This window comes from Haliotis cracherodii, unplaced genomic scaffold (assembly GCF_022045235.1).
Source record: "Haliotis cracherodii isolate W230 unplaced genomic scaffold, xgHalCrac1.p SCAF_13, whole genome shotgun sequence".
Classification (NCBI taxonomy): Eukaryota; Metazoa; Mollusca; class Gastropoda; order Lepetellida; family Haliotidae; genus Haliotis; species Haliotis cracherodii.
In genome coordinates, this window is record NW_027266268.1 from 24,092,099 (window position 1) to 24,110,281 (window position 18,183).

Sequence of the window (18,183 nt, forward strand, 5' to 3'; positions counted from 1 at the left end):
TGACTTATCAAAACTTCGTCACCATTACCGATGCTACCCACAAAAATACCTACATTTCCTTATTATCTCGAAAACTGTATTTCATTTTGTTGATCAATGTGACCATACGCTCTTATTACTACCGGTATCCATAAAAGTGACTAATGCGCTTACGAATGGCGCAACAGAGGTCGCGAGCTAGTCTAGATTTCTGCTCTACATCCGGGTACTCACTGGGAAAAAACAATAACAAAGGCAACAACCAGTCCCGGGGAATTGCGTTAGATCAGTGCCCCTTTTTAATGTTATTCCAACTGATCTCATTGCAAACACCAACATGGTCTTCCAAGACAGGAGACAGCCATATATCTAAAATATCTCTGTAAAAAAGAGAGGAATTTTTATTTTCAATTTGAATACATCACAATAACAGTTCAACAACAACTGTAGTCAACCTACAAGTTCTAATACATGTTGTACTGGTTATGTTCATAAGTTTCTTTCTTTGGCATATTGTGACAGCCAAACTAATTCAAGTGCCTCATTGAATACTACACTATCTACGGTTTCAATCCCACCATTCTCAACATCTTGTGGAAGTCGAATCCGAGCAACCTTTTTTTCTTATTTACTATTCCAAACAAAGGTAAACAATCATCTATTATTTAATTTAACGCTTTTCTTTTGAATACTTATACACCTTGCTTCGTGAACTCCTCTGGAAATACGTTCTTATTTACTTTACAAGCAACGCAGGTAAATAGCTAAATTCCTTGTTATCCGAACATTTGTTTTAGTTTTTTAGCCTTTTCAACAGACTCTGGTACAGTAAATGTGTGAATTCTATGGAAGTCTAGATACCATAAGACAGCAAAAATAATGTGACTATTTGCTTGGATTTCTTCAGGTGGTGTAGCGTTAATATCCATAACAAATCATATAATTATTATGCAAATATTGTTTTGTCTGATGTCGGTATAGACAACGATGATTCTGAAGTTATGAGTTAGTATTTGGTGTTGATGTTAGCTAAAATGATTACATACAGATACATACGACGCTTAAAGTAAACAAACAAATGATGTTACAATTAATGCTACATTTTACTTATTGAATATTACGCAAGGATACTGGAATGGTACGCGGAACGCAAATAAATTGGTATTTGGTACTCAAATTCAACTTGCATGTAAACAAACATAATGATGTACGTAACAGTCTCCTTCATATAAAAATTTATTTTTTCGATATTTTTCAAGTGATTTTACTTGAAATTGCACCCTTTCCTCTATGCTCTTTTTCGATTTCTGTTTCGTAGTATTTGGAATTCAGTGGTGCGTGCTCTCAGGGTAACAAATTAGACGGTATTCGGGATTCAGGGGAGGAGGTTTTGGCACCTTCATATGTATAGATCTAGTGCTCCCCACTGATAGCCCCACTCGTCATAAAGTTTCTCAAATGTTGGATTTTAATTAAAGCTATTAAAATCATTAACATAGAGTACATTAAACACAACCCTTCTTTGTGTCTTTATGTGTCTTTCCCTTATCTCAAAACGCCACCGCGTTAACATATTTCGTTAAAAAGCCAGTTCACAATTTCGAATCGCACTTTGTGCACATGGGTGTCTGTCACATAATGACAACAAACTACAGACTTTGGCTCCAATACGCGCGAATGGACGAATATTGAATTATTAATTGAATGACAGCACATTGGTTTATTGTATTTTGCTACCTTTACGATATACATTAACCAAAAATGACTGACAAAGCTAAACTAAAGGAAGAAACCAAGAAACAAATTCGAGGTTTGATTCTCTCGTCCCCAGTCGGGCTGACCCTGAGGGAGCTGAGAACAGATTATGAAAACTTCATCGGACCCCCAATACCCTACAGACAGCTGGGATACAACAGCATAGAAGATTTCCTACAAGATATCCCGGACACTGTTTGTCCATCATGGGAGAAGGGTATTTTAATCCTCAAAGCACCAACGGATCCAACAACTCAACACATCGAGCGACTTGTGTCAAGACAGAAGATCCCCAACAAGAAGAAATGGGCTGTATTACGGAAGCCACCACCAAGACGGAATACATATCGCCCTGCTCCAATAGTACCCAGTCACTTAAGAAATCAAATTCAGAACTTATTCAAGAGCTACGGTGATGGCTTGCCAATCACACATTTTGAGACTTGTTTTTCAAAGAGATTTGGGTATCAGCTTGATTATAAAAAACTCAGATTTGACACTTTGAGTGACCTCTTGGAAAGTATTCCCTTGGTGGTGAAGCTCCTTCCTTTTCAGAATGGAGAATTGAGGGTTGTACCGACAGATTTTAATTCTGGTGTGCCCCCAAGACGAAATGTTCCTCCAAAAGCAAACAGTATTCATTCAGCATCTGCTGCAGCAGATACAGTTACAAATACAGTCACATCACAGCGCCGTCAGTCACAGCCCTCAGCGACATATCCAGTGTCACAAACATTTACAAACACTGACACACAAAATAAGAAGCCTTCATCACACAACCAATCTCAAACTTCAGCCAACATTCCTTCTCTTTTGAGCCTGCCAATTCAAAACACAATTCAAAGGCCATGTGTGCAGAATATGGACTACCCAAATCCACAGATGCAGGTGATCCAATCCGGTAACATGCTGTATCATGTGCCTGTTATTCCCAATGTGCATATTCCAACGAGCGTACAATACCTTCCACAACCGATGCTGACTCCGCAGATGACGATGTATGTGCCACAACCACCAGTCAGTGTCCAGACTACATCACACGTCTACAGCCCTGCTGCTTCAAGGCAACCCCTTCCTACCATGACCACTGTCAGTAGTCCGATATTACAGGAACCACATTGTGTGGCTGCTCTAAGCAAAGAAGTTACATTACCAGGTGATACTTGTTTGAAAAGTTACATTTGTTGTGTTTGTTTATTGTCTAACGCCACACTCTGCAATATTCCAGCTATATGAGGGCGGTCTGTAAATAATCAAGTCTGGACCAGACAATCCAGTGACTGACATCATGAGTATTGATCCATGCAATTGGGATCAACGACATGCATCAACCAAATCAGTGAGCCTGACAACCCAATCCTGTTAGTCGCCTCTTACAAAAAGCATTGCGTCTTTTATGGCAAGCATGAGTTGCTGAAGACCTTTTCTACCACGGATCATCACGGGTCTGTAACATTTGAGCGACTTTGTAGGTAGCCCATCAGTGAATGGGTTCCCGGTAGGATGAGATAGTAATGTGACTGTTAACCTAATGCCTCACAGGTAGTATTCCTGGTACATACTACCTGTATTCCTGGTACATACTACCTGTGAGGTATAAGGGCTGTATTCCTGGTAGCAAACCCGGGTACTCTCCCAATGTCAGTCAACAGATTGGGAGGTACCAAACCTAAGGCACCGAGAAAAATGGGGAGTTGGACAACTTAGTACTTGGGATGCAAGCATGACATTTCAAAAGCGAGGTCCGCATATTTATTATTATTATTATTATTATTATTATTATTATTAAAGATGGTTCTGGGACAGACACTTTGCCATAACTTCCAGGAATGCAACTTTTCTGTACCATGCTAGCTATGTCTAATGTTAGAGAGGTATCACAAGGGTTACCTAGGGCTAGTAAATTCAGGGTGAGAAAAGGTCCCCAGCAGCTGATGCTTGTTGTAGGAGGTGACAAAATGATGTGGGTTGTCAGGCTTAGTGACTTTGTTGATTGCATTCATAGTACCCCCAACAGTGGAGGAAGATGCTTATTATATCAACCACTGGATTGTCTGGTCAACACTTGGTATTTACAGGCAGATGTAATGCAGCTGGAATATTACTGTCTGCGATATTAACATTAACTTACAAACAACAATTACATATCATATGTTATTGTTAAAATATACTGGTAGCAAAGAATTGTCTCTTGAGTGAGTTGGTAAGAGATTATTAGAGATTTTTTTTTTCCATGTTTATCGCCGCATTCAGCAATATTCCAGCTATGACTACAGTCTGTAAGTTATCGAGTCTGGACCAGACAATCCAGTGATTGACATCATGAGCATCGATCTATGTGATTGGGATACGATGCCATGTTTCAACCAAATTACCGAGCCTGACCACCTGATCCCATTAGTTGCCTCTTATGACCATCATAGTCGCAAGCATGGGTTGCTGAAGACTTATTCTTTCCCTGAATTTTCACGGGAAAATGAAGAAGGACTCTTGCAATGCTTAATTAAAGTGTCATGTTATGTTTCCATGTATACAGCATCTAGTTAATGGGAGCGTGTGTGCTGACTTTTCCATTGTGATCTACAGATGACCGCAGACTGGCACAGCAATCAAGGGACAGCAAGTCTTGCAACAGCTCCTTGGATTCTACCGAGTTTATGTTTGATGATGACTGTGGAGTTTCCCCTGAGTTGCAGGAAGAAATCAAACAGGTGACCTTGGATTTGACTAGGATTCAAAACTTATGTCCATGGCAGGCAAATTGGGAAATTCAGTAGAACACAGATATAACAAACTACAAGGGACCAGTGAAATCAGTTTGTTATATCCGACACTGAGTGAGATTTCTCAGTTCGCTATACATGTCACTAATTAGTGATAGATGGGCTTGTCGGTGATCAGATATCAGTTCGCTGTATCCATTAGTTCGCTGTAGAGAGTTCGTTATATGCGTAAATTTTATATGATATTATATAGGAGATAAATCAGGATTTTTTAACAGTTGGTTTTTATCCGTTTGTTCGCTATATCCGTGTTCGTTATATCCGTGTTCTACTGTACTGTTAGTCTGGTTCAAAATTGGTATTTAAGTTCTTAGTTTCATTATATCAAAGGCATATTTCTTAATGTCAGAGATATTTAATAATTATATTTTGGCATTGCATTGAATGCAGTCTTATAAAATTTAAGAAATTTAAGTGAAGGTTTTTTTCTGTAATGATCCTGTTGCCAGTGAAATACAAGTCGCTTCAAAACTGTCAACTGAGCCATTGAAGCAAATTTACATGAATCGGGAAATTTCTTTTCTCAATTTGGGAAATTTTACTGACATTTGCTGCAGACTTTGGGCTGAATAATTGCCTGTGAGCTGGTCTAGATATATCCATGTGCAGTCCTCAAAGATGCGTCTAAAACGGTCTCCAGTGTGACCTAAATTTCAGTTTGTCTATTGTCTAAAATTCAGAGGTAGCCAAATGACTACCTTGAAAAATATCTTGTGGCAACTAAATTCTATTGCTACACATCTGTAGACACAAAAATATATAACAGCTGATCTTGGAAAACATGTCTGCTAATAATTGTACTCGCAAATAATTCCTCCTAAAGTCGACAAAGAAACGAAATACATAAATATTAATCTAATTAGTACATTATATTAGTTAATGTAATTTATACTCTATTGTAGTTGACAATGCTCATTGGATAAGCAAGGATATACCTATATAATCTAGTAACATGAATTGTATCATTGCTCGAGTCACAAGTAACAAAACTCAAGTGCAGTTTTCACTAATATACAATTCCAAGGCTAGTGCTATATGTACATGTTATAATAGATATTTGATAAAAGATAATTTCAAATGCATTTGGCTACCTGCAATATTTTGATGATTTTACCACTGGCTACCTGGAAAAAAATACTTGTAGCCACATGTCAACATGGTAAAAATTTAAACTTTGAGGCCTGATGTGTTACATTGTTGGAATGTGTCATTGCAATAATATCAGTGTATCATGAATTGGAGGTCAGTGATGCCACACATTTTTTATATTTCGTTTCACGGGCCCATCGGCCCGACTGAAAAGCAGCTGGAAAAGAAATAAATGGAACATAATAAGTATTTATTTTCATTATGTCTCTGGCAAATAATATAGTCCCTCTTGTGCAATAAAAAATGTTATATATAAATTCCATGTTTACATCACAATCGTGCCACGGCAGAATGACTTTCATATAAATAAGAAAATGATTGGCTTGCCTATTTATAGTTTGAATAATATATAAGCTAGAATAAATCTCTGAAACATAAACTTAAAAAAGTGTGGCCTAATGCACACAGGTACAAGGCATGAAGCCTGTTCTTGAAGTTCACAAGCTATAGCTTCCATCATATTGCTGCAGTAGTCCTAAAATGACAATGACAGTACTTTATTACCCACAAGGAAATTCATCGAACATGTGAATGTTTTAACATATTGTATACATAAAATCATTTAAATGACATAAATGACGTTATGAATAAGGGCAGTGTCGACGAACAAAACACCATAATATGTATCACAACACCAAAACGTAATCCTGTGGTGCACGGTATATGTTCGAAACTGAAACACCGCCACCTTGTGGGCTATTTATAGTCAGGGTGGTGCTTTAACCACATTCATTGGCTCAGTCAGTCACTGTGTATTTTCATGAATTTGTTCCGTTGAAGGTCCTGGAGAGAAGACCGAAGGGAATATGGGCTAGCAGGCTGCCGTTCGAGTACAAGGTATGAAATGAATGCTCTTTTCTAGGGCTTCTTGTACACATATTTCTATTAGGCCATGGTATAATTACTCATCATTAACATTTGTTAGTATTCCCTTCAGGAGCTTGGTCCAGTTGTCTAAAGCGACGCAATTCACTGTGCAGAGTTGCGACCTTTTGGCATGCCAGAAATCCATGATTGTGGGTTTGAATCCTGGTTCGCTCTGATTATGTTTCTAGGTTTGTCAACACCAGACCCGTGCTCGTAGGTTTCACCAAAGTGGTAAACGTCCTAGACCTGCATCAATTCGGGCTTTCCTCCCACATTAAGCTCACACGCCGGGATATAACTGGAATAATGTTCAAATTGGCATTAAACCTAACTCACTCACTCACTCACTCACTCACTCACTCCACACAATTTGATTCCCCTGACATATGCATTCAAGGTAAAACCAGGGCATGGGAATACCATGTCCGACTTGCCGCACCCTGTATGCGAGAACTGAATGACAAGTTGTACATGGAGTAGGAGAAAGGTCTTTGGAAACTTAGCTACAGTTGCCCTGTAATTAGTGTATTTTAAGTTTTACTCAGAGATAAAATTCACTTTTGTATCAAATTTATCCGTCGGGCATAACACTACAGATGTTCATTTCATGGATGCCACCTAGATCCAAATATTGCCGATCTGTTACACTATTGTTAAAAACAAATCCGAACAAGTAGCTTTGGAGACAGCCTCCGTGGTCTAGAGGTAGAGCATCCGCGGTATTCATGTTAAATTGAGGGATGGTATCTCAGTGTGCTAGCACCATAAATCAGCATCAGTCTGGCTAGTACAAGCAGCCACACACACACACACACACACACGTGCATGCACATCGCTATATAAGTGCAAAAATCTTGGAATCAATTTCACCTCACCTTTGGACGAGAACGTTTCACATATTTTTTGCCCAATGAAAAGTAGTCAGTGTTTGGATTTCCTGAGCACCGGACACATTTGGTAACGCTGATGCTGTGTTTCAGGGAATGTTCAACAAGGAGCTGCCATTTAAGGACTTGGGATTTCACAGCGTGGTCGAGTTTATGTCGACACTTCCGAAACAGCTTGTCGAGATCCAACGCCCCAACAAAAAGGGAGACTTTCTTCTACTTGGTGCTCATTACAAGACAGAGGAACACGGTAGACTGACCAACACTTCAGACCCTGTGATGATCTGGGTTATCTTCAGCAGGCCAATCTTTCATAAGATTCAATATGCTTGTCGTAAAAGGCAATCAGGTGGTCAGGCTCGCTGACTTGGTTGATGCATGTCATCGATCCCAAGTCCGTGCCGCCGTCATATAGCTGGAATATTGCTGAGTGCGGCGTTAAACAACAAACCAACCAACCAAATCGTAAGATTCAATCAGGTGGTCGGAGTTGCTGACTTGGTCGATGCCCAATTTTGCGGATTCATGTGCCTGATGTCAATCACTGGATTGTCTGGTCCAGACTCGATTATTTACAGTATGCCGTTATATAGCTGGAATATGCTGAGTGCTCCGTTTAACAACAAACAAGCAAACAAACAGTGAAGTAAGATCAGATATGAACAGGGCTGTACAGGGAGGTTATATTGCAGATGAGGTTATATTGCAGATGAGGTTATATTGCAGATGAGGTTGAGAGGAAGGCAACTGGGGCCGTGCCATCTAAAGAAAGGCTGCAGAGCCCTAAAGAGAACCAAAGTTTCCGAGAGAGCGTCCGGCAGGTGCTACAGGCTCACCAGGAAGGGATTCTCATGCAGGAGTTCCCAGCTAAATACAAGGTAGTCAGATTAGGTCCTCACTGCTTCATGCTTGTGAGCCGTGAAGATCCGGGGTAGAATAGGTCTTCAGCAACCCATTCTTGCCGTAAAAGGCAACTATGCTTGTCGTAAGAGGCAACTAACGGGATTGGGTGGTCAGGTTTGCTGACTTGATTGATGCATGTCATCGTATTCCAATTGCATGGAGTGATGCACATGATGTCAATCACTGGACTTTCTGGTCCAGACTCAATTATTTACAGACCGCCGTCATATTGCTGTTATATTGCTGAGTGCGGCGTTAATATGGGGGATTCCGGCCTAGAGTAGAACCAAGTACCTCATGCTTGTCAACCTGTGGAGATTCCAGGTTAGATTAGATCCCAGAATCTCCATGTTTAGTGGATGGTGTGGTAGTCTAGTGGTTGATGCGTTTGCACATCACGCCAAAGACCTTGGTTCGATTCCCCACATGGGTTCAATGTGTGAAGCCCGTTCCTGGTGTCCCCTGCTCTGATATTGCTGGAATATTGCTAAAAGCAGCATAAACCCATACTCACTCACTAAGAGTATGCACATCTTTGACGCTCACCTGTTAAGGGTTGGCAGTTCAGTATGCATTGTTTTAACAAAGTATTGCCACTCATGGCTTGTTGCAGGAGTGAGTGAGTGAGTGAATGAGTGAGTTTTGGCTTTACGCCGCTTTTAGCTTTACGCTGCTTGTAGCAATATTCCAGCAATATCACAGCGGGGGAGACCAGAAATGGGCTTCACACATTGTACCCATGTTGGGAATCGAACCCGGGTCTTTGGCGTGACGAGCGAACGCTTTAACCACTTGGCTAACCGCCCGCCCCGCTTATTGCAGGAGATGACTGGAAGGACATTGAAGGACGAAATTGCCTACTGTGGCTCTCTGGAGAAACTGTGTATCTCTCTCACAGACGATGTGCTGCAGATCAACTACAAGGGGGATGGTGAGTTTACTGTGTGTACAGATTATACACAATTGTATTGCATCATTCTGGATTCCTGGTTAGAATCGGTCCCGATAACCCATGCTGGTCGTAAGAGGCATCCAAAATGGAATTGGTTTAAGGCTCAGTCATTTGGTTGAATGTACGCCATCGTACCCTTATGGCGTGGATAGTTGCTCATAAAATCAATCATTGGTTTGACTAGGTTTAATTATTTGCAGGCCTCCAGCATTAAACAACCAACAAAATTGGGGACAAGTAGAATATCAAACTTATTAAAGTGTGTCCTTGAATGCTGAATTTGGCGTTAAATTACAAACAAACGTTCAAAGATGTAAAAGATGATTTTATCAATCATAATTCGGATATCTGTCAATGCGGATATCTGTTGAACATCATGGATGATGTGGATAATCCTGTGGGATTCTGGGTCAGTGAATGTCCCCAGTACTGCATGTTTGTTGTAATAGCTGACTGAAATGGGGTTTGGGTGTTGCTCATTCCGGGGTGACTATGCTTGTCGTAAGAGGCGACTAACAGGATCGGGTGGTCAGGCCCGCTGACTTGGTTGATGCATGTCAGCGATCCCAATTGCGTGGATTGATGCTCATGATATTAATCACTGGATTGTCTGGTCCAGACTCGATTATTTATAGACCGATGTCATATAGCTGGAATATTGCTGAGTGCAGCGTAAAACAACAAACCAACCAAATCATGCTCTCAGTTACAATGGCTTGACATTGACTTGATCATGACCATCCACTGTTATCCTGTGTCAACATGTTCATTTTCTCACTGCTCCCTGTGTGTCTGATGCAGGCTGCCTCATGCTGTACGCCATCTACTCCGACCTGGCCCGGAAGTTTGACCAGTTGCTGGACACCTACCAGCCGCTTGCTGTCACTGAGGTACGCATCTTGAGGGTCCCGATGGGGGAGGTCACCAGTCGGTTGTCACTCAAATTTGGGGCCTTTAGTCCACAGTACAGTAGAACATAGATATAACGAACACGGATAGAGTGAACAAACGGATACAACTGTTAAAAAATCCCTGATTTATCTCCTATTTAATATCATATATAATTTACATATATTACGTACTCTCTATAGTGAACTAACGGATACAGCGAACTGATTAGTGACGTGTATAGCGAACTAAGAAATCTCACTCAGTGTCAAGTGTCACTGACAATTGACTGTATGCAATCAGTGGTGAATCAACACAATCACGGCGAATCCACACAATCAGCGGTGACGGATCAACCTTGTTAAACTTAAATGAATGTTATAAAATGTTATCAATTGAATTCTATGAAGTGATCACTGCTAGTACAAGTCAATGCTGCAATTACGTGTATTGTCTTTTGTTTTATCCAAGATGGCAGACGTTTCCGAGCGAAAACATATATAACAAACACTGGATATAACAAACTGATTTCTCTGGTCCCTTGTAGTTCGTTTTATCCATGTTCTACTGTAGTTATATTTTCAGCTTAGTTAAAAACATGCGAATAGCGGACAAGCTGTCAAGTTGAATCTAAATTGTGAAATCGTCTCTTTGTTAATGTGGATCGTCTGTCTGTCTGTCTCCTGGGAAACATGAGGACAGTGGGTCAGCTTTCTTTTCATTACTGCAGTCCTAGTTTTGTAAATACCAGACACACACCATGTGCATGCTGACAGGCCTTCTCGTGTTGTTACATCTAGTTATGAGATTGTAGCACAATTATGATTTCAGTTATGTTTTAATTTACACTCAGCAGTTTGTTATGGACATTATACCATTAATCTGTAATAACAACAAAAAATGATTAGTTATGATAAAAAGTGTACTCATCTTACGTTAACGATCGTTTCTTTAGTTCATTTATTCGTTTTACACTAATAGTAGACCCAATCAGGACCCTCATAACCTGTCTCAGTGTGGCAACAGTCATTGATTGAACAATTGTTTTTAACTGATATATATAATTATATTGTAAGTATATTAAGTTTGTCAATATACCTACATGCAGTTGTTTTTATCTCATGTATTTTAAGGTCTATTGACTCTTGCTTTAATTGTAACTTAGTTTTTTGGTTACAATTTATAATGAGTTAAAAGTGTAAATGTGTTTGTTTTGTTTGATGCTTGTAATTGATGTGAATCCCACTTTTTGAAACATTTAACATATGAGCTGTATTGAAGGTCATTGGAGCAATTTGTGAAGGTAAATTTCCCCCTTACATTTGGAACTCTTATACAATGCTAAAAAATCTGATAAACTAGGCAAACTAACATTTTAAGTCTACTGGTCTAATGGATAATGAAAATCCCTTAACAATGGCAATTTTCTACTGGTCCTTATGATACATTAACTGTTTGGCAAGGATTACAGGACTAGTGTCAATTTCTAATGCTGTTTACGTTTTCAATTTGGACAAGTTTTTGGTTTGAAAAGCCCCCAAACAAAACTAAGGTTATTTACAGAATTGTATTTCAGTGACTTTATCATTTCTTACTATTTGTGGTGAGTCGTAGTGCCAGCTGTACCGTCAGCCTGTATTGAAAGATGTCCGGAGATATTCAGCTCTGCTCAAAATCTTATTCGTACAAAGCCATTCATGCCGTAAAAGGTGACTATGCTTGTCGTAAAAGGCGACTAACGGGATAGGGTGGTCAGGCTCGCTGACTTCGTTGATGCATGTCATCGTATCCCAATTGTGTGGATCATTGCTCATGATGTCAATCACTGGATTGTCTGGTCCAGACTCTATTATTTACAGACTGCCGTCATATAGCTGGAATATTGCTGAGTGTGGTGTTAAACAACAAACCAACCAACCAAAATCATACGAAAGCTGAGAAATCAAAGGGAGATAACTTTGATGGCAAAGAGGTGATATGATGAGATTGCACTTTATCATCTACTGCTTTATCTAACGCCCTCTATAACCACCACATCCTCATGTTCCGCTGTACTTACAGGTGGCCAAACTGATGTATCATGTTTCCCCAAGTACTGATGACATCGTGGGTATCAGAGAATCATTACAGCGCTAATTTTAAGTTTGTTGGCAGGCACCTCCCAATGTTCAAGACAGTCTACCTGCGGACGCAGTGGGACCAGGGTCATACTACACACAGCTCCCTCTGCCAGATTTCTCCGACTACGTGGAGATCTTCGTGTCCAACATCGTCTCTCCAGGATTGTTCTGGACTCAGTTCCGGGAGCGGAACAACACCAAAGCTCTGGAGAGACTCATGGATGATCTGGAGTGAGTTGACCTTAAGTAGTGCCTGATTTCTATTCATATCATTTCAAAATCAGCTGACATAACTTAATGTAGAGGCCCCTCAAGTGGTTGAGTTTGAGGTAACATTGACTTGAGAAAGACAGGTCGGTAAGAAGGAATTTAAAAAAATATATATTTGTTTTTATTTTTTTAAATTGATTTATTTACTTCAATATCAGTTTAGTGGTTGTCAACGAGTTGATTTCGGTAGCAGGGGTTATCCTGGAATATTTTTGCCTATGAGAGAAAAATCACCTCTGGTCGAAAAGCAATGAAATTTCGTGGAGTGTGATGAGATATTTCAAATTATTCAAGAGATGCTGCATCTTCAAACAGTGGAAACTGTATTTGATTTTCATTATTTTACCTTTCCCTGACTCATCCTAATTGCTTATCTCATATCATGTCTGAAAGATTTCCTGTGCCCCTGATCGTCACAGGCGCACCAGAGTCACATTCCGAAAGTCGCTAACTTGTCACTCTATCATTTTCAGGACAACTGTGCTTCATATAATCCAAGCCTTTCTCACCATAATTTACTGCTCAGATCATATTCTTTACTATTTAAAGTTACTATTATCGAAAAAGTTTTTTTTTTTATAGACATTTGAACTACGTTTGTTCACTACCCCTCGATCTCTGAAAACAAATTTAAATCATTGTGTATGGATTTATTAGGCACTGCCCCTGTCAATTTCAAAGGGTTCGTGGTGTTTTTTATGGCAAATACGGTACCTCCTCAAATACAGCATCCAAGTTATACAAGAGACATGTTCATTCTTTGATCAGCAGAATCCGCAGTGACAATATGGACACCTGCATGAGAGAATAATGTTCAATGTGTTATTAAACACGCTGGGGTTACAGAACATGCTGATTGGCTACTGTGGTTGTTTTTAGGTTTTATCGGAGCAGCAGTGGCAACCAGTACAAGGTTCCGGAGTCACTGCTGGCCGTGGGGCAGGTGGTGGCTGTGTTGTTCCCCGAGGACCAGAACTGGCACCGTGGTATCATCACCAGCATCAGGACCATGGACTTCGTGGACGTGAGTCAGCTGTCGCAGGGATTTAACCTCAAGGGTTCCACTGCTAAATTCTTCAAATTCTAAGACTGAAATAAAGCAGGACACAGCAGGAAGAAAATGTTACTCTTTGTAAACTTTGGGTCACCGGTAATAGATATTGATAATGACCTACAGTGCTACTGTGATAATACTTATTTTGCCCTGTTCTGTGTGCAGGTGTACTACGTTGACTACGGCAACACCTGCTCCGTGCAGAAGAAGACACTGAGACTACTGCGGTGAGATGCCAGGATCTTGTACAGAGAAAATTGAATGTTGATAATACTTTTGTGTAGAATTAAGGCTAAAAAAATAATAGTCTTGTTTCTCAGGCACCGCCCACATCATCATAAAGTTCGCCACACGATTCATTTTAATTTCCATTTTTAGAAAAAACAAACAAATCCTTAAATAGTCCAACAGTACTCAAATTCTGTATTCCAATATTTTACTCATTAAGGAATACATTTTGTAGGGAGGCCCTTCTTCAGGTTGATTGTACACAACTGTTTATTTGGCTACACTGTTTGTTTGGCTACACAACTGTTTATTTGGCTACACAACTGTTTGTTTGGCTACACAACTGTTTATTTGGCTACACAACTGTTCAATTGGCTACACAACTGTTTGTTTGGCTACACAACTGTTTGTTTGGCTACACAACTGTTTATTTGGCTACATTCTAGTTTGAGCAACAAAAAACAAACAAAAAGACACTGCCCGCCCGTGTTATATTTTCAAAAACCATTGCCTGGGAACCAATTCTTTTATTTTTTTAAGCCTTAGAGGACAGAAGTGATCCAGATGTCACAAGTCTGTGCAGAGTTGTGTCCCTTACACATGCAGTGAAATGTTTGGTGGTGGATTTGAATCCCAAATCCAGCATGTATAGTGCTTGTTACACCATTCTCTGGACTTAAAGATCAGTGTCAACTCAGTAGAAGTGGAATGCTATAATAATGAGACCTATCCGTGAAGATACGGATCAGAAGGGGTCTTCAGCAACCCATGCTTGCCGTAAGAGGGGACTAACACAATGGGTGGTCAAGTTAGCTGACTTGGTTGATGCATGCCATCATATCCCAATTACTTAGATTGATGCTCATGATCTAAACTCAATTATTTACAGACAGCTGTCAAATAGCTTGAATATTGCTAAGTGCGGCGTTAAACAATAAAAAAACTACTCAACCTTTGATTGGGATAATCAGATATGTCATTCTATTGAAATATACACTGGACAATAATGGTTTTATATCAAGGAACGATATAATATCCGTATCAAAAGTGGAGTAGTATAGTGAGTGAGTGAGTGAGTATGGTTTTACGCCGCTTGTAGCAATATTTCAGCAATATCACAGCTGGAGACACCAGAAATGGGCTTCACACATTGTACCCATGTCGGGAATCGAACCCTTGTCTTCGGCGTGACAAGCGAATGCTTTAACCACTAGGCTACCCGCCGCCCCTGGAGTAGTATAGGTACACGGATAGTGCCAATGGTACGGAATTCACAGAGTAACTGTATGAGTGACCGATCAGATTTTATTTACTTGCAAACTAAAAGTTGCTGTTTTTGTACTTGCATGAAGTAATGACTGCCCATGATATGTGCGTGAGCTGGATGTATTCTCCTCCTCAGGTCCCGCTACCTCAAGCTGCCCGCCCAGGCTGTTCAGGCGAGACTGTCCAACATTCAACCTTCAGGGGAGGTAACTGCAGATTCATACTGGGAATTTGACAAAGTCGCGATTTATCACAATACAGAAAAATTGACACAAGATGATGATGATGATGATGATTTGGGTTTTAAGTCTGTATTTGACAAACAGACAAATATTCAAAATTAAGATGAGGTGATGCACTGAAATATATTGTGCACATACAATACGAGTATTACATATATACCACTCAAAACAAGTTAAAGAACACCCACAATTTGTGTGTTGCAATTCGCACCAGCCATGACATTAACTGTAGACATATGAAAAAAATCTTTCTTTAACTCCTTTTGAGTAGCATCAATACCTCAACCAGTGATACAATTATAGTATTGAATCTTCATGTGCTGTGCACCTATGTTTTGGCAAATTTTCTCATCAGTAATTCAGGGGCACAGGTTGTCCAAGGCCCCATAATTCGCTGTGCAGAGTTGCATCCCTTGGGCACATCATAAACCCAAGGTCGATTGTACAATCCCTGGCCTTGTCATCCCAAAAGACGTCAAAAGATGGAACTTGTTTTTGCCCTGCATGGCCGTCACTAATAAGGGGCTAAGGGCCTGTTGTCTCAGAGTCAGTATATTGTGTCTGAGCTTGGTAGCCATGTTAAGACTCTGGCATGGTATTTCAGTAGGCTAGCGCTATACAGCCGGCATTTTCTGGACTAGAACAAGCAGCAACATGTGCGCATGCATGCACATCGCTGTATATACTGTATTCGACGTAATAAGCGCCCAGGGCGCTCTCAAAATTAGAAATAGAGGGTCTTATTAGAATATTTGTTTGGTAGAAAAAAAACAGAGTTGAAAGAAAAATTTCGTGGTTTATGCTGACAGCCTGAAATGTTTATGTATGACAGATATATTTTTCCAGAATTTGATTGCCCACAATTAAGGGTGCATAAAACACACAAGTGCATATTATATGCGAAAAAATAAGTCTTGTGTACATTGATCAATCAGAAGGGGTGCCAATTGGGATTGTTCACTAGCCAATATATTAGCAAATATTGCTGTGGGCGCTTATTAGAGCGTGTCTAATACGGTAAATGCAATAATCTTGAATGCGATGTAGAATAAGCTCCCAGTATCACATGCTTGTTGCAAAGCCCCACTCTGGATTGGTTGGTTGCTATTTGAGTGTCGTCATGCCCTAGTGGATTTGTGTTTGTGATATCAACCACTGTGTTGCCTGGCCCTGACTATACACAGCTGGAATATTGCCGAGTGCTGTGTTGAACAGTATTCACTGAAACTGCACAAAATGTAACAGAGACGCAGCTGAGAGATACCAATCTTGTTGACTGTCATGGTACACACCTAGTTTCTTGTCTATAAGATACCTCCCTCTGTTCTTACAGAAATGGACCGAACAAGGAAAGCTGGAGATGCTGAAGATTTGCACAAACAAGCCGATGATAGCGCTGATTACTTCTCAGAAGGTAAGGCACGGGGGGAGACAGGAGGTTTATGGCAAACATCAGGTTCTTCACTTCACTCACCCACCATTGGCTCACAACCTTGACATCAACAACCATTCGAAGTGCCCTTCTGATCGTTGAATGTGATTTACATGTGAGTGAGGACCGCCTCCGTGGTCTAGTGGTAGAGCGTCCGCTCAGGGAGCAGAATGTCCTTGTTTTAGCCCCAGCCGCATCATGCCAAAAGACTGGTTCTTGTTGCAACCCTGTCTGGCACTCGGCATTGAGGGGCTAAAACAAGGACTGGTCGGCTCGGAGTCCGTATACTGTGTCTGAGTGGGGTATTCATGTTAAACTACGGCATGGTATCTCAGTGGGCTAGCACTATAAATCGGCCAAAGCGTGAACAAGTTGTATTAGAAATGTCATGCAAGAAGGGGGTCAAGTACTAGTGATATATCGCCGTGTTTCAGAAATGAATGATCTCTTTATACCATCATGTCAGTAAAGACAGGTCTTTAATCAAGAGATTGCAAATAGGTCCAGGGTATAAATCATAATAAATTGTCTATGATACACTGGATCATCCGGATTGTGGCTGTTACATTGCTGACTGTAAAACAACATTTATTCCCTTTCCTACATTCTTAGGGGCGGTCGGGTAGCCAAGTGGTTAAAGCGTTCGCTCGTCACGCCGAAGACCCGGGTTCAATTCCCGACATGGGTACAATGTGTGAAGCCCATTTCTGGTGTCCCCTGCCATGATATTGCTGGAATATTGCTAAAAGCGGCATAAAGCCAAAACTCACTCACTCACTCCTACATTCTTCAGAGTCGAGTGCTGTCCATGTGTCTGACAGACACCACCTCGGATGTCGACCTCCATGTCAATGACCACTTGGTTCATGAGGGTTATGCAGTGTTCACTCCGGATGAGCTGCAGACAGTCCCCCTCTACCCAGACAACCTGAGAGAGGTAAGTTTTACAATGCTAAACATAGCTCCATTAACCATCCACACACATTAGACCTACATGGGATCATTTTCAGGGTTGTTGTGCAGGACGGCTTGGCTGGACGTAGTCGCTTGCTGCTCATGATCCTGTTCCCAACGCTACTGGGGGCACGGGTGGCCCAGTCGTCTAAGGCGGCGCGATACGCTGTTCCCTTGGGCACGCCAGAAACCTATGGTTGTGGGTTCGAATCCCGGTTCGCCCTGATTATGTTTCTAGGTTTGTCAGCACCATACCCGTGCTTGTGGGTTTCACCGAAGTGGTAAAACGTCTGAGACCTGCATCACTTCGGACTTTCCTCCCACATTAAGCTGACACGCCGTGATGTAACTGGAATACTGTTAAAAGCGGGGTTAAGCCCAACTCATTTACTCACCCAACACTACTCCATTCGAATATATTTGCCATGATTGTACAGATCCTCATGATGCAACA

General features: G+C 40.8%; 1 protein-coding gene across 1 annotated transcript in view; it reads left to right on the forward strand.

Moving 5' to 3' along the window:
• Nucleotides 1-1,593: 1,593 nt before the first annotated feature.
• The window catches only part of LOC139459787 (tudor domain-containing protein 5-like), a 76,072-nt gene continuing 59,482 nt past the window's right edge, over nucleotides 1,594-18,183 (forward strand). The window contains exons 1-13 of the mRNA XM_071241453.1: nucleotides 1,594-2,890; nucleotides 4,321-4,445; nucleotides 6,447-6,503; nucleotides 7,514-7,670; nucleotides 8,147-8,298; nucleotides 9,146-9,254; nucleotides 10,077-10,165; nucleotides 12,318-12,514; nucleotides 13,433-13,577; nucleotides 13,773-13,834; nucleotides 15,238-15,307; nucleotides 16,677-16,757; nucleotides 17,569-17,712. Coding sequence (XP_071097554.1) covers nucleotides 1,741-2,890; nucleotides 4,321-4,445; nucleotides 6,447-6,503; nucleotides 7,514-7,670; nucleotides 8,147-8,298; nucleotides 9,146-9,254; nucleotides 10,077-10,165; nucleotides 12,318-12,514; nucleotides 13,433-13,577; nucleotides 13,773-13,834; nucleotides 15,238-15,307; nucleotides 16,677-16,757; nucleotides 17,569-17,712 — 2,538 coding nt within the window. The 5' untranslated portion in view covers nucleotides 1,594-1,740. The remainder of the gene's footprint in view (nucleotides 2,891-4,320; nucleotides 4,446-6,446; nucleotides 6,504-7,513; nucleotides 7,671-8,146; nucleotides 8,299-9,145; nucleotides 9,255-10,076; nucleotides 10,166-12,317; nucleotides 12,515-13,432; nucleotides 13,578-13,772; nucleotides 13,835-15,237; nucleotides 15,308-16,676; nucleotides 16,758-17,568; nucleotides 17,713-18,183) is intronic.